This window comes from Aquila chrysaetos, chromosome 2 (assembly GCF_900496995.4).
Source record: "Aquila chrysaetos chrysaetos chromosome 2, bAquChr1.4, whole genome shotgun sequence".
In the NCBI taxonomy this organism is placed as follows: Eukaryota; Metazoa; Chordata; class Aves; order Accipitriformes; family Accipitridae; genus Aquila; species Aquila chrysaetos.
The window spans coordinates 2,199,539-2,221,023 of NC_044005.1; the positions used below are offsets into that span (position 1 = coordinate 2,199,539).

Below are 21,485 nucleotides of genomic sequence, written 5' to 3' on the forward strand. Positions count from 1 at the left end.
AGGTTTACAAATATCTTAATTGGACCACTAATTATCTCACAAAAAGCATTTTTTCATTATGCAAAGAGGCAGTACTGTGATTTTAATAAACATTTAGAAGTAAAATGAAGGTCTCTTTCATGTATCATCAAAGGAGGAACAAGATGACCAGAGGACACATACTTTACAAACAGATCAAGGCCACATGTCCTAACACATCAGCCTGGATGTTTAATTAATTCATTATTTAATAGATAGCTGATTAACTTAACAGGGAAGCCCTCTTACCATACTGCAGGGAGCAGACACAACCTCATATATACTAGTTTTTCAAGAATTTCTCTCCTTGTCTCTGGCAGCACTTAACTAAAACCAAATCTATCTGTCAACATGACTAGCCGCAGAGGTGGAACAGCAGACCTGGAGGCCACCAGCCTGCCCTGTGCTCATGCCCAAAGTCCACGACCCACTTCGGGCTGTGTCTCCCCTGGGGTGGTACATGCTCAGTACATCCTCAGGTTCACCCAGAGATGAAGAATTTGTTTGACATATTTGCTATGTAGGGCACGTAGTTGTGCCCACACTGGGTAGGAGTGAAACAGTAGAAAGGGCTCTTTTAGGAAAAGAAGGGTCACCATCTCCTCCATCCAGCCCTTCTAGTAGAAATTCAGAGCAGTGCAGCCAGAGAATAAAGTAAAATACCTCCCCCCCCAAATAACAACTCACTTCACTGCACAATACTACCTCCAGGGGGAAGATGAAAAGAGAGTAAGCCAGAAGTGACAGATGTTACATCTCTTACTGTACTGATACTGATTTTAGGGGGATAAAGATAGCGTAAGAACCCATACTGAACAGAGCAGACCATACATCACCTAAAGCCTTATTCTTCTTGCTTTGAATATAATATTTAAGGCAGAGAATAAGATCGCTTACAAAGACTAACACACTCTCCTGATCCATCTCTCTTTTTTGCTTACCATGAGCCTATTTTACTGGGGTTTTTTGTTGCTGTTTTAACATCTTCTGCCTTCAGATTCCCCATGACATGCACACACACACACACAGAAGAGCCATCCTGTCTTTCAGTAACATTCGCCCAGGGTTGGTTTTATGGATGACAGGGCTTTTATAGGGCAAATATTCAACATTTGATTCTTCATTTCCACTATTCAGTGACCTACTTTATGGAGATGTGTGGGGGCGAGGCTGCTAGGGCATTACTTCAGGTCCATTTATATAAGATACTCAGGACATAAATCTATGCCTTTCTTGTTGAAAGTACAAAATGTCAAGGGAAAAATATTCCTACTAAACAAGTGCAATGCCGAGTATGCCAAGAGGCTGGCATGTCCCTTGCACGGCAACATGTCCCTTTCCAATCTGCTGGAGGGACAGAGGAGACCTAACTGTCTCCCTCCTTCCTTACGAGGTGGCACAGCCCCTCCTGCCTCACTCGGTGACTCCAGGAGGAACCTCGTCCACGTCAGGAAGAGAGAATTCTCCCCAAAACCAGCAAACAGACACAGCACGATATTAATATATCCGTGCAAGTCCTGGCATTTGGAAAACATGTTTGTGCCTAGGCCTTATGTTCATAATTACCACAGCAGTAATGAATCTTGATGAATCAGTAATGACCTTCAAAAGCACACTGAAACTATTTCAGCTTCCACTTAATCGGGTAATGAAGTCATACAAACAGGCAGAATTTCTTTTAAGATGCTAAATAAGGCTGATCCCAAACACTAGTTTTTCTTCCCCCCTTCTGATTTTCTTGAGTGTTACGGGACAGTAAATTTAAGAGCTGACATCATTCATCACTGCCTGCAGAAATTGTGACGAGCTTATAGGTACAGCCATCTAATGGATGCTTCCAATAAATCCCATCAATTTCCCAAATGATTCCCCAGCAAGTACAGATAATATAGCGGTTACTGTCTGCCAGATGGGTAATGCATGACTGCACAAACGTCACTGTCCACTTCACCCTGGCAAGCAGGTAACAAAGTTTGCATGCAACTGCCATCCATCACGCCAAACTCAGCTCTTACCCTACAATAATCCTCCCAGTTCTTTACCTGTTCGTAAGCTATGCATTAATAAGCTTGAAGAACATGTTTCTTTTGGCCGACAGGCTGCTCCCTTGTCCATGAATCTGTTGGTTAGTGCTTCTATCCCTACATTCTTCAAGGGATAATTGAGGCGGGAGGGGAGCTCGGGAGGTCTCTAGTCTAAGCTCCAGCTCAAGGCATGGCCAGATGTGAGGTCAGACCAGGCTGCTTAGGGCTTTATCAGGTCTTCAAAACCTCCTGGGCATGGAGGTCCCACAATGTTTCCCGCTCGGACATCCTCATAGGGAAAAAGTTGCTCCTTATATGCAGTCTGAACTTCTCATTTCAACTCACGCCCCTTGCCTCTCACCTTCCCAGTACACACTGGTGGAAGAGCCTGGCTCCATCCTCTCGATACATCCCTTACAGGCAGGGGACGGCTGCTGTTAGGTGCCCCAGGGCTGTCTCTTCTCCAGACTGGACAAGCCCCTTCCCCCAGCCGCTCTTGACCATCTTCATGGCCTCCGCTGTACTTGGCCCAGTTTGTTGAAGCCTCTCCTACATCGAGGGTCCAAAACTGGACGTGGTATCCATTGGCCTCCATCGCTGCCATGGCACGCTGCTGCTCATGGCCGCTCGCTGCCTACCGGGACCCCGCAGAGCTGCTCCCTGGCCAGGCAGCCCCAGGCTGTACCACTGCAAGGGAACAGCCCTCCACAACTACCTCCCCAAGCTCCTTGCGTTGCTCCAGCATAGGCATTCTGAAGTTAACTAAAAGTCCACAAAATTGCGCAAAATCATTTCAAGGGTTATCAAACAGTAAAAATAAATACTTCTGGTTTATACTTACAAAATTGAGCAAAAAGAAGTGAAATACTCAAGGATCCCCGAACAATAACACAAATAGAAAATAAATAGCAAATAATAAAATAAGAACTAACTAAACTAAATAAAATTAGTGCTTTCCTCCCATCTCTCAAGGTTTGTGTATGTGTGCATTACGTTTCAGGGTGGGACACAGCAAAGGTGAACTGTGTAAAAATGCTGACTGCTTGTTCACTTACACATGCACATATTTTGCGCCTCTATCAGTGAACACAACTCTCTGCAGCTCATTTTACAAACACACCTTATTTCCAGTCCACATCTCCAAACTATGCTTCACCAGTTTGGCTATAAAGATGCTACAAAAGACTGTGCTTGAAGGCTTTACTAAAGTCAAGGCAAACAGCTTTTCTTTCCCTCCCCTTGCCCACAGAGACAGTCTTTTTATTGTAGCGGGCAACCAGGTTGGGTCAGGCACAGCCAGCTTCTGATAATCCATGCTGGTTGTTTCCAGTCACCTCCTGGTCCTTCACGTGGACTGACAGCTTCTAGGAGAACACGCTCCCTGACCTTCCCCGAGGTGAGGATGACCGGCCTGTACCCCCCTGCCTCTCCTTCGTGCCTTCTTGGAAGATGGGCTAAAATTTCAGTTTTCCCAGTCTTTGTTGGATCTCTGTAGGTCACCATGACTTTTCAAAGATAACAAAGTGGCCTTGAAGTGACACTGGCCAGTTCCCTTAGATACCTCCTAGCTAGTCCCATGGGCTTATATATGTCCATTTTGCTTAAGTGGCCCCTAACTCAATCACATGGCTTTCCTTCCCAGGCTCCTATCCAAACCACAAGTCAATCCTGTCTCATTTCCCTGTTGTACACAATATTCTTCATGAAACACTTGCAGTGGGCAAGCCTTCCAGACTCATGTCAGAAGCAATGTGGTGCTCAAGCAGGATCTATGGTACCAGTATTGTACTGAAGATGGAGGGCAGGCTCATGTATTAAAATCTAAATAATAATTTATCATGAAAGTTGTAACAGAGATTGTTTAGCCATGGCATGTACTTGCAAAGTATTACTGACGTTGTAAAATTTGGAGAATAGAACTGTGGATATACTCTTTGAGGCAAAAGTGTGCATTTAATCTTTTTGAAAAAGTACAAAGCATATACTTGAATGTGTTTGGTAAAAAGGGGTCGGAAGATGTCTATTAAACATTTTCCTTCCATGCTGTCCTGGTTTTCGTGGGGATAGAGTTAATTGTCTTCCCAGTAGCTGGTACAGTGCTGTGTTTTGGGTTCAGTATGAGAAGAATGTTGATAACACACTGATGGTTTCAGTTGTTGCTAGTAGTGTTTAGACCAAGTCAAGGATTTTTCAGCTTCTCCTGCCCAGCCAGCAAGAAGGCTGGAGGGGCACAAGGAGTTGGGAGGGGACACAGCCGGGACAGCTGACCCCAACTGGCCAAAGGGGTATTCCATACCGTGTGATGTCATGTCCAGTATATAAACTGGGGGGGGGGGGGGGTTGGCCTGTGGCAGATCGCCTCTTGGGAACTGACTAGGTATCGGTCAGCGAGTGGTGAGCAATTGCATTGTGCATCACTTGTTTTGTATACTCTAATTCTTTTATTATTATTATTGTAATTTTATAAGTATTATTTTTATCATTATTATTATTTTCTTCTTTTTCCATCCTATTAAACTGTTCTTATCTCAACCCACGAGTTTTACTTTTTTCTGATTCTCTACCCCATCCCACTGGGTGGGGGGAGTGAGCAAGCAGCTGCGTGGTGCTTAGTTGCTGGCTGGGGTTAAACCACGACACATGCTATAAAAATGTTTTCCAGTGTGTTCTTTGTTGTCTTACTTCTAAATGGCATGCATCGCATGCCTTATCCCAGTGAACAACAAGCACAATCTGAGGAAAAGCACAGCAGCTCTTCATATAAAAGATAGGATGGATAGTAGATATAATACTGACAATATCTGCCTCTGCATTTTAACATAAAATAGTGTTCTGAAAACAGAAATGCTTTTCTTTATCCTTCTCCGTAGAAATCAACCAGCAACAACTCTTTTTTTTTCTGGTTGCAGCTAATTTTTGTCAGGAAAAAAATTCTTCATTCAGAATGTTTTCTAGTTCATTTTATTAACATAGACTACCTCAGTTATTAAAGTCAACTATTGGGGGGAAAATTCTATGAAATCTATTGGTTACAAACCAGCTATTAGCAATGAGATAAAGAAAAGCAGGCAATTACTATTGTGTTACATATTCCTATTCCATAGTACAAGATATTTATTATCAAAATAATAGCCAAGGCTCTAGCTCATCAAAGAGAGAGACGTTTCAATCACTGATCTGGAAATACACATAACAGATACCTTAAACTTTTTGCTGATTGGGAATAGCATGATTTACCCACATGCAATGCGTAATCTTTAAGAAAAAAGAGCTCCTGCCTTCGTACTTGGCACTTGCTGTTCGATTAGAGTAGCTGGATGGATTCAGTTTGGTTAACGTAACACCCTCCTGTTTCTCCTTGTAATTTCCTGCTAGCTATTTTTTCATGACTCTGAATGCCTTGAAGTCCTAAATAAAGGCCAAAGTCCTTTTATGGAAGCAATAACTTTCTGACAGTAAAAGACAATGAGTCTGGGTAAATCAGATCCTAGTGCGTTTTGGGGAGAATGCACCACATGCTATTTATTCAGGCTTCTGTTCTTTAATCAAAGCAACTCAGCCCTTGATCAAGGGTTTGCTTGGATATCTTCGTGGTGAGAAGTGTTCTGTGTATACACCTTTTTTTCCATGAGTAAAGGAGAGCCATAGCTTGGCTGCATCAAAGTAAAACTGATATCAAAGAAAGCCTCCTTACCCGTACTGCTGGAGATGTTGACATCAATGCTGATATCCGATATGCCACCTCCCTTCAGAGATGCAACACATGTGTATGTCCCAAAGTCAGTGAATTTCAAGTCAATAATGTCCAGGTTTGTGGTGCCAGGTGACACATCGGGGTCAGTCTGTGTGATGACCATCCTTTCAGAGCTTCGCAAGGGACGTCCATTTTTAAACCAGCTGAACGTAAGCTCTTCAGAAGGGATGGCTTCCACCTGGCAGGAGATTTTCACCTCTCGCCCAATCTGGATGTTGTCGTCTTTGTGATATGGGTCAGGGGTGATCCAAAAACGTCCTTTTTTTAAGGCTGAAATATGCAAAAAAAAAAGTTTACTATAATAAAGTACAAATTTTGCACATTCAGACTTTGCAAAGACTTATGCTCACGCTTCACTTATGCTTACATATGATTGTAATAGGGCTTGTAGTGATAGGACAAGGAGTAATGGTTTTAAACTAAAAGAGGGTAGATTTACACTAGCTATAGGGAAGAAGTTTTTCACTGTGAGGGTGGTGAAGCACTGGCACAGGTTGCCCAGAGAGGTTGTGGATGCCCCATCCCTGGAAACATTCAAGGTCAAGTTGGAGCGGACCCTGAGCAACCTGGTCTAGTTGAAGATATCCCTGCTCATTGCAGGGGGGTTGGACGAGATGAACTTTAAAGGTCCTTTCCAACCCAAACCATTCTATGATTCTATGATGCTCGGGAATTCACTGAAACGTCCAATACACACATTTAGCACGTGGTTATTTTTTTGTAGGATCAAATCTTAATCAATTATCATCACAGAGTATACATCGCTAAAATACTTGTCATTTCCAAAATGAAAAATAGGAAGTCACAGCACGTAAATTAGTTTGAGCTGCTGGCAACTGAAGAGTAACCAAAAAAATTCATGAACGTTCAGTGTTTGTTATCTGTCTCTGGAGATATTTACAAGCCCTTCCTCACCCCCATACTATCAGAGCACCGAGAGAAGAGAAAATAGAGATATCAACCTAACATCACTAATACAACCAGTAGTGTCATCTCCAATCTATCCGGAAACAAACACAACCATGCAAAATAGCTTTGTGCCAGCTGGTTAAATGAGAAGAGGTAAGCACATGCCTGAGGCTACAGCCTGCCCTGGTTTACATACACTGCTCCTTCCCCGGGGCAGCCTGGAGGGCTCCCTCGGTCCCCGCGGCTGCCCGGAGCCTTACCCCACCGAACTGCGGAGCAGCGGCAGCCGACTGCGCTGCCTGGTCCAGCTGGGGAAACTGCTGCCAGCTCTAAAAGGTAAGGGGGCTGAAAGTACATCTCTAGGCAATGGTCAATGGGAAAAGGCAAAAAGATGCTCTTCAGAGATGTAACCACGCAGGACAGCCCATCACGAGCACCTTGGTTGCGCTTCCCCAGCTGGGTCTTGTCAGATGAGGAAAACCCATCCCATACTCGCAGGAGAAACCTGAGGCTGAAGGTCGCACACATAACTGAGAGCAGAACATGATCATTTAGAGAGGCACACTGTATCCCAAGGACCTCTACCTGCATCCAAGACTATTGTCCTGGTTTCAGCTGGAATAGAGTTAATTCTCTTCCTAGCAGCTGGTACAGTGCTGTGTTTTGGGTTCAGTATGAGAAGAATGTTGATAACACACTGATGGTTTCGGTTGTTGCCAAGTAGTGTTTAGACCAAGTCAAGGATTTCTCAGCTTCTCCTGCCCAGCCAGCAAGAAGGCTGGAGGGGCACAAGGAGTTGGGAGGGGACACAGCTGGGACAGCTGACCCAAACTGGCCAAAGGGGTATTCCATACCATGTGATGTCATATCCAGTATATAAACTGGGAGGAGTGGAGGGGGGGGGATCGCCTCTCGGGGACTAACTGGGCATCGGTTGGTGGGTGGTGAGCAATTGCATTGTGCATAATTTGTATATTCCAATCCTTTTACTATTGCTATTGTCACTTTATTATTGTTATTATCATCATTATTAGTTTCTTCTTTTCTGTTCTATTAAACTGTTCTTATCTCAACCCATGAGTTTTACTTTTTTTCCGATTCTCTCCCCCATCCCACTGGGTGGGGGGAGTGAGTGAGCGGCTGCGTGGTGCTTAGTTGCTGGCTGGGGTCAAACCACAACAACTATTTAAGGCTGCAATATAAATTAATTTAATTCTCTAGCCCACAGCAAAGCAGAGATCAGGTAGCCTCAGGGTTTCGGATGGGAACCCCAAGGCAGACGAGGTTTTTGAGGCCATCTCAAAGGCAGGCTCAGCACTCAGGAGAGCCCTACACCCATGCAGGGGCACAGTGACTCTGGAAAACATTATTTCCCACCATCTTCTTGGTGAGACCAGCATCTTTTACTAGCATTCACTCATCAATCTCCTGCACAAGAGCAAAACAATACTGCAACTCACTTATCTGATTTTTCTTGTCACTTTCTAAATGAGCATACAACTATCACCATTTACATCAATAAAGTGATTGCTCTAAAGCAGTGTTGGTATGATACTTATTTTTGAAAGAGTGCTTCAGAATCAGCCGTTAAGTCTTTCAGATACACATATATTTTGATGTACTGAATATAAAATGCTACTTATACAGTCCCAAGATCCCTCTCCCCCTGTATATGTGTGCATAAGTATATATGTATGTTTATATATGCTATCTCCAACTGGAAAGTCCCACAATTAAAATACTAGTTAGAAATGTTACAAGCAAATACCCAGGTTGAATGCAAGCACTGGAAGGCATATTTAAATCCATCATTTCTTGTCATCATGCTGACTTCTATTCTAAAAGTTTTCCAAGTTGCCCTGTTTTCTCACACTCTCTGCCCCCTCATCCACGCACAGTTCCCCACACATGGAGCATTTGAGTAAAGGACCCATTTGCAGCACCCTCCTTTCTGCCCTCATATCTTTACACACTTACAGCCAACGAAGCATGACGTCATTACAAACGGCAAAGGCTATGAGCTGAAAACTTCCCTGGATCCCATACTTCGGGTAATATGTACTTTTCACTTGCTGCATACAGAAAGCGTAACAACATCAAATATGAAATAGATGGATGAGGCACCAAGCACGCTAAGAAAGCACGGTGCTTCAGCTCCTTACATCTCTACAAGTGGCGAAAATGCTAATTCAGACTCAATTTTGTTGGCTCAGTAGCTCCTTGAACAAAACAACTCTTGGGAGCTTGCAAATGCCATGCTGAATTAGCACTTTCACAACTTTGAAAAGAATTAACATTTAATGAATAATTAGGGTTTTTTTCAATGTGGGAAAAGAAGCATAAAATCTGGCTACTTGTGGACACCCCCTCACACACGGTGTGAGAAACTTCTTCCATTGACGAAGCCAGCCCTTTTAATTAGAGAATAAAAAAACTGTTACATTTGCTGTGCTGATCAGGTATGGCAAGAAAGGCGTTTGTCTGGGTGCTGCTGTTTAGTTGTAACTGTGTATTCAAGAATCCAAGTGGCTGATGTGTTTTTAAGAAATTATTATTATTTCATTTATTTAAGAAAGTTTCGTGACTATTACCAAGATTAAGTTTGCACCAAAATGCACTAGTCTTTACTGAGCATCTCTCATTTGCTTTTAAAAGCTGCAGCCAGTTCCCCAGGAAGCAGAATGAACACGCACTTTGATTCAAGAGGATGAACTATACATTGTATGACAGTTTGAAACTGCCACAGAAAGTAACTTTGAAACACGAGCTGAACTTTTTTGTTTGAAAATGGAAGAACAAACAATGCTTACACACACAAAAAACAGTAAATATATTATGCAAATAATTTTCAGACAGGGAAAAAGAAAAAATAACTCAGTAGGCATGATGAGCAGCACATTTCAACCAGAATTAGTTGCTAATAACCTCAATAAACTATTTTTATTTCTGAATTTTCTTCCTTTGCTTTGAGTGCTGAAATAGACTATTTCATCAGTTTCTCATTCTTATAAAGGAACAAGGTCTAATAGAAAAGTCACATGAACTTTCATCTCTCCTTCGTTATGGCTAGTACCACAATACCGTCTGCAAGCTAAGATAAGGGGTACAGAACCTCAAACTTTGGGCCATAAGCCACTTACTTCATGGGCCGGGAAGGGCTCCACGCTCTGTCTCATGGACTGAATTACAAAACCAACTAAATTTTGTGTCTGTTGCTTGTTGGTTTGGTTTTATGCAGGCTGTGTTAGGTACAAGAAATAACTGGGCTGGATCATCCACTCTCCTGATCAGCTACAGCAAACTCTAACCACCAAAGAACTGTGCAGAGCATACACCCGAGCTAAGTATTTTTCCATACATCCAAATACAAGGAGTTCAGAGGAGGGCTGTGACTCAGTGCACTACATGGAAAAAGTTAAGGGAGTTTCTATAAATTCTGAAGTGAAGGAAAAAGTCTCTTTGCTCTATTCCCTTTCCTCCTCCCTTCCCCCAAACCAAACCTCTTAATGTCTCTTAAGCCGTGTGAACGTACACACTATATTCATCAGTTACAGCCATGAAATCCCCACATCAAACAATCCAACTGTGTAACTACAACCTATGATTGAAAGTCAATGTACTGTTTTCATAACCTCATTCTCCAAGACTCCAAAAACTGCACAGCTATCAGCATTTTCTTCTGTCACCAACAAAATCAGCAGAAAATTTGACTTTAAAATACAGTGTCTTTTCAGAGTTAAGATCATTAAACAACCCATATCTGTAAATACCTAATCTCACTTGGCACCAGAATAAACACAGTGATCTCTACAATTAACCCATGTATCTCGGAATTTCTAATGTGCCACCAAAGCACATGAAAATCACCATCTGTACCTGGAAGATATCCCCAAGAAATCAATCGCAGGTGCCCGAAGACACCTGATAGCTGCAGACACGTGGAGCTGGAGGGCGGTGGAAGCGGGGAGCAGCATGGAGCCACGATGGGCAGACACGCTCCTCTCTGACCTGGGAGCCGGGACCATGGCCAGAACTGTCCCAGACATGATAGTGCCGAGTTGCTCAATATTTGGCCCAGAAGCAGCCCAACAAACAGAGTGCCTCTCACTGGAATTCCTGGAGGGCTTGCTCCACCATTCATTTTTAAGGATGGAAAGCTCTGCAAGATGCAGTACTGCCGCCGCTCCTGAGCAGTCGCAAACCTCCCTTCCCCAAAATCCCGAACATGGCAGTAGCAGCTACGGTGCTACAGCATCCTAGGAGGTAGAGCTCTCTGTAGGAAGGGGAAATTGAACCTGGATCTCCCGCTCCAGACTGATGAGACTGCAAATCACTTCACATACTGGAAACTTCCTGACCTACCGGGTCAGAAACCCTTCTGAGCAGATGAACCACTCTCGGTTACACTGCGATGGAGCAGAGGACTGTGAAAGTCAGAGTTTAGGGCACTCTTGGCTGGCAGAGGCAGGAGGGGCTGGGATGACCCTGCTCAGGTCTTTGAAAGAAAAGTTATTACAGCAATGAAGGGCCTCGTTAAGCTAGTCTCGGGCCCTGAACTAACAGGGCTGCCCTTGGGAAACCAACATGGGGTCAGTAGACTCCAGAGTAACTGTGCCTTCAGCAGTCTTGGGAATACAAAGCTGTTTCTTGCAGGCAAGAAGGCGTAGAGTCTTAGATACACATATGCTAGACGTGGTCTCCAAAAAGACTTCAGACCTGATGGATTTACATTGTGTGTCATATACTGACCTCTTGGGAACACCTGATTTGAGCCTGATACAAATCCAGCAGGTAATGGAAAAGTGATTTCTGTGTGTATTCTGCACAAACGTTTGCATTCACGGTCAATCCCCATAAAACAGTGGTTTGGGTTGTCCTCATGTGGAGGTTCTTGGACCATAATTTCCAGGCATCCCCCTATATAACGTCAAGTATATTGAAACATGCGATGAATTCTGACTCTGGCTTTTCCATGTATTATCAGTTACGTTTGAGGCATCATCAGAGGTTTCCATAAGGTTAGATATAACAAATAAGAGACACAAGGTTAACCAACAAAATGCAGACATGTTAACCACAGCTGCTTCCCAGCAGAGATTTCAGAACATAATCAACACAAAGGGCTACAAAATAGCAGCAAATGTGCAAATAAGTCTGTAAATGTACTTTGAGACTCAGGAAAGTGCCAGTCTTTCTCCAAAGAGGCCCCAAAGAACTATGATGTGATGAAATAAACAAAGATGAAACAATTTTTTCCTCAAACTCCTCACAAAACTGTCTTTGCCCTCCCTCATTAATTACATTTCAAAGCAATAAAATGTATTTCAGTATCTCAACCAAGGTCTATTTGCATTCATCAGGTTAAGTCGTATCTTCCCACCCCAATCAACCCAAAACACTCCTTTAATGCATCAAAATGTTCACATCTCATCAATGCACATTTCATGACATACAAATGGCATCAAACACCATAACAGAATACATTAGCTGCTGCACTATTTGCAGGCTTTGACATAATAACTATTGGCCACTGGCTGCTTCCTAAGCTGACGCAGGACATTGGGGAATGCTCGGCTTTGTGTTTGCTGATGTTTGTGTCTGTGTGCAGCCCACAGCAACAGCAATATTAAGTAGCAGAACTTACTAGTTCTGCTACTAGTTACTAGCAGTAACTGCAAATTACTTATTTTAACCTTACTGAGCAGTCGGATGCCACATGAGGTCCAGCCTCTGTGCGCTCACCAGAAGTAGCTTTGACTAACTTTGATTCTTCCCCTTCACATTTTGTTAAGGCTCGTGGGCAATTTTCTTTTAAGCTGTTCCCAGTGAACAAGATGAGAACGTCACCTGATAATCTGCCAAGATCTAAAGACCTGCATGTGTCTTAGAGCACCACGAGTACATTTTGGAGGTTTGGTGAACTCAGCATCCAGCACGCCACTTGTTTCTGAGCACCCAGCACTGGCATTCTATCAAGTAAGTGCCAATACTTTCACCTCCAGATCCAGCTCACTTCCAGGATCCTCCAAAACTGCTGGGGGTTCTGTGTTTCAGCTGCATCCCCAGGGTCAGGCAAGGCAGCAATCCTTTCTTAGTGTTCAGATGTTACTGACCCCTTGATGTTTCCTTCTCACGTGCATGAAAAAGAGTTTGTGCTAATGGGAAAGATCTTGACTTTATTTTTAAGGCCAATGGCCTGCAGAGAAACAGCAAGGAAAAGACCAAAGATCTGATCCAATGTTCACCACAGTGAATGATGGTCCTTCCATGACTTCTATATGCTTTATGTTAAGCCCTTTTCCAATACTTCTGTTTCACATCAAAGGAAAAAAAGCAGAAAAAGCACCGTGGGAACAGTTGGCTCGGGAAGTGAGCTGCAAACCCCAGCTTCATTCTCCAGAAACTCCAGTCTGTTAATCCAGACATAGACTGCTTGCTTTAAAAGACTGAGAAGCAACTCTCCACATTACTGCTGTGATCTTTGTACCAAAAGATGATTACTGGGATGATTCATTGGTTCTTGAGAGAAAGATGTAAGGCAGGCGGCAGGTAAAGAAAGTCAACTCTTATCACCAGCTCTTGCTTCAATCACACCAGGTCCCTCATCTCCTTAGACCCTTACAGATGGGAAAAGCAATCCTGCTTTCACACAACTGCAATTCAAAAGATTCACAGCCTTACAACAAAGATTTTAGATAGTCCCTAAAAGACTCGTAAAGTGTATTCATAAACCTAAACCTTTTTCCTAATCTGTCAAGACACCTTGAGAAGCCAACTTTTCTCACTGCATGCTGTTGCTCATACTTGCAGTCTTTGCTGGTTACCAGATTTTGTAGAGGAAAATAAAAACTCAACTTCCTTCCCCTCAAGGAGCAATTCACTGATTTTGCTTGCAGCTGTGGAGGTATCAGACACAGCTCACCTGTGCCTGTCCAGGTTTAAGGCACCAGCTTTGTAATATAGAATTTCAGCAATAAATAAATACAGCAGTCAGTGAAATACACAAGTTCAACATACAGAATAGATGCATTTAATATATGGGGTGTAAGCACCCGGATCTGGTTTGGTGGATTCTGTGACTAACACGTGATCTTTATTAAATCATAAGTATCCCACCACTGAAAAATAAGGAAAAAATAAAATTACTAGGTTCACTGTCATTAAAGGCACACAAAAATGTATAGTAGTACATCAAGTGATGTTTTACTGCAGGAATGCTGAATTATTTATGTTCCCCTGAAATAATCTGTTTCAAACCTCAAACAGCAGAGAAAAAGGCACATTTCAACTTATGTCATTAGTCTGATGCATCATTTCTGTGACCTGAGCTTTGCTGTATTACAATGACACACGTAACTAATTGCAAAGCAATCACAAACTTGGACTAATGTGCAGATCATCTCTGTTAAGTGAAAAAAGATCTGTGTTTAAGTTGGGGGATCACAGACTACCAGCTGACCAGGAGTCTGTAACACTGGTTTCCCATGAGATAGGGACCATCCCACCACGTTCCCTTGCAACACAGGCAAAGGACAGAACAAATATGAATACCGCTTGATGCTTCCTTAGCCACCTGTTTGTCAAAGCTATCATCCAACAGGACACAACTGGGCTGGGTTTCAGATTGTTTGTCTGAATGATTACATGAATGAATGTATGAAACAAGAGAATCTACTCCAGTACCACACCTCGGGAACTGCACTACAGTCCATGTTGTCTGGTTTATTTATTTTTATGTGGAAGCCCAGCATAAATAGATCTCTGTACTAAATAAAAAGGCATTCCCACTGAAGAAGGACTCATGGAAATCCTTCTCTCATGTTTCTTTCGTCATCAATATGTCTACCTCTATCAAATCAACAGAAGCAAAAAAAAGTTCCTCTCATAAGCTCCAAAGAAACACAAAGTCTTTGTTTATTTTGGCCGTGGGCAACAATGCTGCATTGTCTTCAGTATTCTACAGGATATTGCCTTAAACTACATTATCAAACAGCTAAGCTGAGTAGAGACAATTTAACAACTGTCCAAAATATCTTTCTCACTAGTGAATATCACAGTATAGTTCGTTAAACTTCATTCTGTTACATTAAAATACGTTTTGACATTATTGTGTATAAGAAACACTGAAAACTCAAATTTGCTTTTGCCAACCAACAAAACACTTGAAAGGAAAATAACAAAAAGAAAATAATTCAGTATTACAGTCTTCTAGCCTAATTAGAAAACAGAAGAGCAAATCCACACTCCACGTAACAAAGTTTGCAGATATCAGCTCTCCGTAATGAAAGTTTATCTGGATTATGACATCTGTACAGTCTGCTCATCAATTCTGGACACAGATGAGCCTACTCTGAAGTGTCCTGTAGATAACCACCTCTGTTCCTTTCTGATGAATGACTATCGTCCATCATACTCAGCACTGTTATAGACATGCAACCATGTATGGAAAATTTCAATAACAAACGGCAGACCACATTTACAAACGGAATGCTTTTTAAGGCCACACTATTCTGTGGTGAACGACACAGCCACGTCAACAGCTGATGCAAAGTAAAGTCTCAGCTTAGCCTCAAGTCCAAACGTACCCAAGATCCAACCTGGACACGCGCTTCATGCCATACTTCAATGAAGCAATCTGTAGCCAGGTCGGGGTAGAAAACTTTGCTCTAGTGAAACTGGACCTCATGATGTGTTGGTGGTTTTGAATTTGGAGCATGGTGTGACGCTTGGACAATAAAGAATAGGAAGCTTTACTAAAGGGATGCAGTTGTTGAAATGGTAATTTTATTGGATAAAACCTCTATGTCCAGCTGGTGCTTTAAGAAGTCAATTTTCCAAATAGTAAGGGAAATTAGATTAATGGATTTGGGGGAATAATATAAACTGGGGGGAAAAAAAAAAAAAAGTATGTCCAAATTCAGCATTACTTAAAGAAGAATCATTTAAGAAAGGTTAAAATAGATTGGTTAAAGGCTCATATATCTGCTGGTGACTAATTAAAATAACAGAGAGAGAAAAGAAAAACTGCAGTTCACAGTTCCATCTGCAGTTCCTCATTGTCACTGTGCACTGAGCACTTCTAATTAGAGAGCACACCGGCCACAAATTAAGTAGCAGCAGCCTTGGGCGCCTGAGCTCTTCCCTCTGGATATGCCAAGGTTTCTGCAAGTCCTTCTGTTTCCTCCTTCCACTGTTTACCTCTGATTTTTTGTGCTATTCTAACACTCAGCTACTGTAATCACAGCGTTTTGTGGGGTTTTTTAATCAAATAGCGGCTGAGAGGCAACAGACACCTCTTTCTATCCAGCTTTTGCTTTTTGTCTCTGAACGATCTTGAAAACCATTCTGCACCACAGATCACAAGAAGCCATCCTCTCCTTGGGGTGTTTAAACTGGGTCTCAAATAATAAGTCATGGTAGATGTGGCCTGGCAGGGTCTGCAAGATCTACCATACAGAACAAATCAGTACACGTTTCAATGTCTTTCAGTAAGAACCCTCCCTGGTCATTCCTGGAACCAAACAAAGCAAGAACCTCCCCCCGCAAAAACCAGAATTGTGCAAATCTGCCAATATGTGCTTTGTCTTCCAGCCAGTTCACAGGACCTACAAACTCTGAGAGTGAGCACCTTGCATCCAGCCATGGGCTTCACCTTTTCTCTTACAGAAATACCAAACTGGATAAAAAGAAAGTGGACGGGATAGATCCCTCAGTATCTTCTGCACAGCACCAGCCCACAGCATTTTTTGAATTAAATACTCAAAGTCTTGCCAACTTGCCCGCACAGCCGTTGCGTCTATTTTGTACCCTGTTATTCAGACTCATTCTTGGCTGAAAGGGGACCACCAGGTCTGCCAAGGTCAGCATCATACTGTTGTTTTATTTCTCCTCTAGCAGAGAAAGCTTTCTTACCTTTTGGCTCATCGCTACAACCCTATAACTGCTTGGTCCACTGCTGAGATATAGAAACTTTCTTATTCTGAAAGGAGGTCTGCACATTTTGCTCAGAATTAAAAAGTCAGTCTAACATCAAATAAAATCACCCATAAACTCTGCACAAAGCTAGCTTCACCTGCATTAACAGCAAATAATGCTATTTGATGTTTTCACATAAGAGAACTCTCTCCAGCAGAAAATATGCCTGCCGAGCAAGTAGGCAGGGTGCACCTTGTTTGGGTCATAAGGAGAACATTAAAAAGCAGCATAACTACATAAACATTCACAGAGCTTTTCAGGAGAATGCACCAATGCTGACCACACTCAAAATTCAAATTTCTTAAATAGGGTATTTAGGACTCTGCAAGATAACTATGACAAAATTATGCTGCCTGAATGTTCCCCATAGTTACCTTTCTATCCAAAGACAGACTTGAAGTAAAGTCTTGCTAAAAAAAGACATATATTCTCAGGATTTTACCAACAGTTCATTTTGCTTCTGTCAACATGGTTTTAGCTTAAAGTTTTTTAAAACCTTAACTTTCGGTAGCTATCAGAACAATTAAGTTGTCAAGCATCTTCTACTAGAGCATCTCCAAACTTTTTAATATCAAGTAATTATTTGGCACTTACAAGACCAGATGCATTCCCGTTTTCAATTTAAATGCAAATACTGTGGAGAGATTTCAGGTTTTGTCTCTATTTTTATAAATGCTTCTAATTTTTAAAAGAAAAGGATTTATTATTCTGGAGATGCCGTGTGGCAGGTGTCTGTTTTTACGTGTGCTCTAGTTAATTAGCTCCTATTTCTAACGCTGCTTTTCTTTTGAAGGAAGGGGAGGTGTATACTTCTTTGTAATGAAGAAGATTTCAGTTTACAAGTTACTCGGTATATGATCCATTAAATAGATAAAGCTGAGATCAAAGTATGTGAAACACAGCATGGTTTCTCTTTTAACTGCTTTTAGAAGTCAATATTCAAGAGAAATAAGCATCATCAGAAAAGCAAAAAGATATAGGTTCATAGAAATATTCAGGTAGGAAGGGAGCTCAGGAGGTTTCTAGATGTATCTCCTGCTCAAAGCAGGGCCAGATGTGAGCTCAGACCAGGTTGTTCAGGGCTTGAAACCCTCCAGGGATGGAGACTGCACAACCTTCTGCCCGCGGTTCCCTGCTTGTGAAAACCAGGAGTCGTTCCAGTGGTGTCACACCAGTATAAAGCTGCTTTGAGGACAGAAACTGCAGTGTCCTACAAGGGACCATCTGCCCAGTAGAAGGCTGCTTTCATCTCTGATTTTAAGCAGATGCAGATAATTATTCAAACGCATCAAGGTGGGTACATGAGGGTGAAATAGCAAAAAATGAATAAAGGCTAATGAATAAGCAGTGGTGACAAATTGGCAGCTGGCATTTAGTACTTTCTAAAACCCCCAGCAGGAAAAAGGGAAAAAAAAAAAAACCCAAACAATTTCCTATGCTACAAAATCCAACACTGTTACAGCTTGCCAAGACAACGTACTGCGTGCAATCCTGGCCAGACCTGTGGGCTCAGGGCTGCCCCATCCCACACACTGCCCATCTCACGGGCAAACGGGAACTTCGCAAGTCTCGTCACAAGCCAGACAAGAATTGGGATATAAATTAAACAATTCAGAGAAGCTGACACAATCCCCAGTGGGCTGTGCACTTGCCAAACAAATTATAAATCCTCTGCACATTACAGCTGGGTGTTTTCCAGGGCCAACGCCTTTATAAAGTTTAATTCTTATGCCAAAGCTGTCAAAAAAAATATAGCCTTGCTGAGTTTTCCTGGGTGTCCAAAAGTAATATAATGCAAATCTTCACTCTTCTCTTTGCCCACACACTGCTAACGAAACTCAGCACACAGTACTTGCTTTTCTTCCAAAACCTAGAGCAAACCCCCAGTTTCCAAGGCTTCCACACTGGATTGTCCCCATCTCCTGCTTCTTGTGTGGCTCAAGAGCTTTATTTGACTGCAGGATTTCATTAGAGCCTGGATTTGTTCCAATATGGGATGCGTTTCCCTTCAACACTTTGTTTTTATTCCACAGTTCAATGCCTCAAAAATTAATCGGGTTCCTATAAAACTTTCCAAAATGATTTGTCGGACTGGGCAGACACCTACCAATCTCATTCACAGTTGCCTGACGCAATACCAATAAGTAACTCAAAACACATTTCAAGGTCATCAAAGTATCTTGGTAACATCAGAAGAAAAGATTGTGCACTGTTCTTTCACCTCTTCTCTTCCTCTCCCTTCAAGATGAGACAAAACTTTGAAAAACTTTTTTTTTTTTCTGCCAAAATAGTAACATTAAGACTACACAAACCTCATCACGTATTAATCAGCCAAGATCTAATACAATATTAAACTATGACACCACACCCCTGCCAAAAAAATGTATCATGCATTAGTAGTTAATAATTGTTGGCCAACCAACAGTAAGGGTAACTTTTTTTCCTTGCCCCTGGTGCAGAAAGAACGTGGATAGCTGATACAGCTACAATGCAAGGGTCAGAAGGAGAGAAATCAAATGAATACTACCTCTTGAAATCCCTTCTGATATATCTTTATAGATATGTGGTGCCCAACAGGCACACACGATGTTTCACAGAGCAGCAAACTTATTTAAAAATAAAATTTCTGTACACAAAAATTCTGGGAAGTCCTAATGAAAGGGCAGAAGAATCAATAAACCGTCTACATTTTTATATGGAAGCATTTTATGAACTCGTCCATGATACACTCCAGCCTGGGAGAGACAGCACATGCCCAAGACTGCTATTGCAGATAATAAAAATAAATGAACTTATTAAACTCTGAAGCTCAACTTTTTTACACATGCATTCTCAGAGCTGTAAACTTTTAGGATAGCACACTGGTAACTTATGGCTGTAGCAACACACTGGATATGCTGCAAGATCAGGCTTTCTAGGCTAAAAATCTTGTCTCGTTGAAATCATATTCACAGGGTGCATCTCTTGGTGGAAGAATTGGAATTGGCGGGCTTTTTTTTTTTTTTTTTTTTTTTTGGCTTAAACTGTACTTATGCTTAAAAAGCTGGAGGAGGCCCCGGAAAGATGCTTGCAGTGGTGCTGACTCCTGTAGGCGAGCAGGGAGAGCTGGTGTGGGGTGGGAGACCAGGCTGGTGTCCAGCCTCCAATTTACAGAGCTATTCTTCATCCTCATCCAGCGCAGGGGTCTCTCCCAAAGTCCTTTTGCAAACATTTTTGAAAGGTCCACTTAAACGCCACACCAGAGGAGGGTAGTTTGTCTTGTCCAACAAGACACAGCAGAACCTAAGCAAGGGGGTGAGTGCTGTTAAAACAAAGAGTTAAGTAAATTGCTTAAGATTAGGATAAAAAAAAAATAGACCTTGGCGTAACATAAGAGGGAGGACAGAGAGAGCCCCTGGCAGGGCGAAGGTGCCGAACTGCCACGGTGGTTCAGCAAAGCCCAGCCGTCCGTTCTGGCACGGCATTTGCAGAGCTTGCCTGATGCCACTCCGCAGCAAAGCTGCTTTCAGGGGATGGCAAACCCACCACAGGCACATTACGATGGCAATGAGAGACGATCTCAACGTCAGAGCAGTGAAATACGGGAAGAGACTGCTGGGAGGGTGCTGGAAGAAAGCTATGAAAATTGCAGGTGGAGCTGGTAATTTTACAAAAAAAAAAGATTATACAAGAGATGAAATGAGATGAAGTGGATGCCTGGGATAAAGACAGCTGGATTCGATGACCCAGGAGGGCCCTTCCAGTCCTATTCCGGAATATGAATTTCAAAACCTTGGCACTTTCATGAATTCACTCATGCTTTCTAGCCTGCCCCAAGGAAAGCACAACCATCAATGGATACTGAAAGCCAGCACGGGGGCTGCTGAATTTCCACCTTACTGAAGCATCCCAGGGAGCTCCTCTCTGCCAGCCTCCCGCAGCACCCGCGGCCACGCAGCACCACGCATAGCGAAGCTCCGCGCGCCGGCACAGTCCCTCATTAGGGAGTCAACGGCGGTCGGCACTTCTGCGTGGTGTAGTAATGCCCGTTTTATGCGTATGGATATTTGCCAAGGCCTTCGGCTTTCTCCAGCCATGAAATACGCACTAGTATAATCAGTCTGCTGTGAGACCTTCGCAGAATACAGAGAGAGGGAAAAGAAGGAGGAAAAAAAAAAAGGTCCTTCTGCTGGTTGCACAGAAAACCCAACGTTTTAGACCCGGCATGCTGGAGCCAGCATCCCCACCCAGCGCTCCCACCATCACAGATGATGCCAGCTAACGATCACACGTGTCAGATCGACACATCGCTCGGCCGCTGGCCGGCATCCAGCAGCTGCACAACTGCCAGGGTGACCTGCCGGGTGCTGCCAAAACCCAATTTCCACCTTTCGGATAAAACTTGTGAGCCTTGCCTCTGTTCTGGCGCTTGGCATCAGCCTGTGGGGGCCCCGCTCACATTTCAATTAACGGTATTTGAGGATCTTTGAGGGGTGACAGCAGAGGTGCTGATGTGTAACCAGACAGGCTTATTTTTATGCTTTACTTCATGCAACTGCTCTGAACCAACAAGGGAATTTCCTAAGAAAAAGCTCTGGGATAAACAGAGCCGTTGCAGGAAAGCAGAAGGGTAAACCAGGTGTGCGAGAAAGGACATCAGTAATACCAGATTAGAGGATTTTTTATTTTTTTTAAATCTATTACAAAAGCAACAAAAATTTCATTTATTTCACAATCTGCGTCTTCTCTTTTTTTTTTTTTTTTCCACCTTCCTTTTAGCAGTCACTACCACACAGTTCACATACACTTTTTAAAGACATAATGGA

At 42.7% G+C, this 21,485-nt stretch overlaps 1 protein-coding gene across 1 annotated transcript in view; it reads right to left on the bottom strand.

Annotated features, from left to right (window-relative positions):
- Window positions 1–21,485, bottom strand: part of MDGA2 (MAM domain containing glycosylphosphatidylinositol anchor 2) — a 385,028-nt gene that overhangs the window by 133,715 nt on the left and 229,828 nt on the right. Inside the window, exon 7 of the mRNA XM_030036202.1 lies at window positions 5,737–6,066. Within this exon, the coding sequence (XP_029892062.1) occupies window positions 5,737–6,066 (330 nt within the window). The remainder of the gene's footprint in view (window positions 1–5,736; window positions 6,067–21,485) is intronic.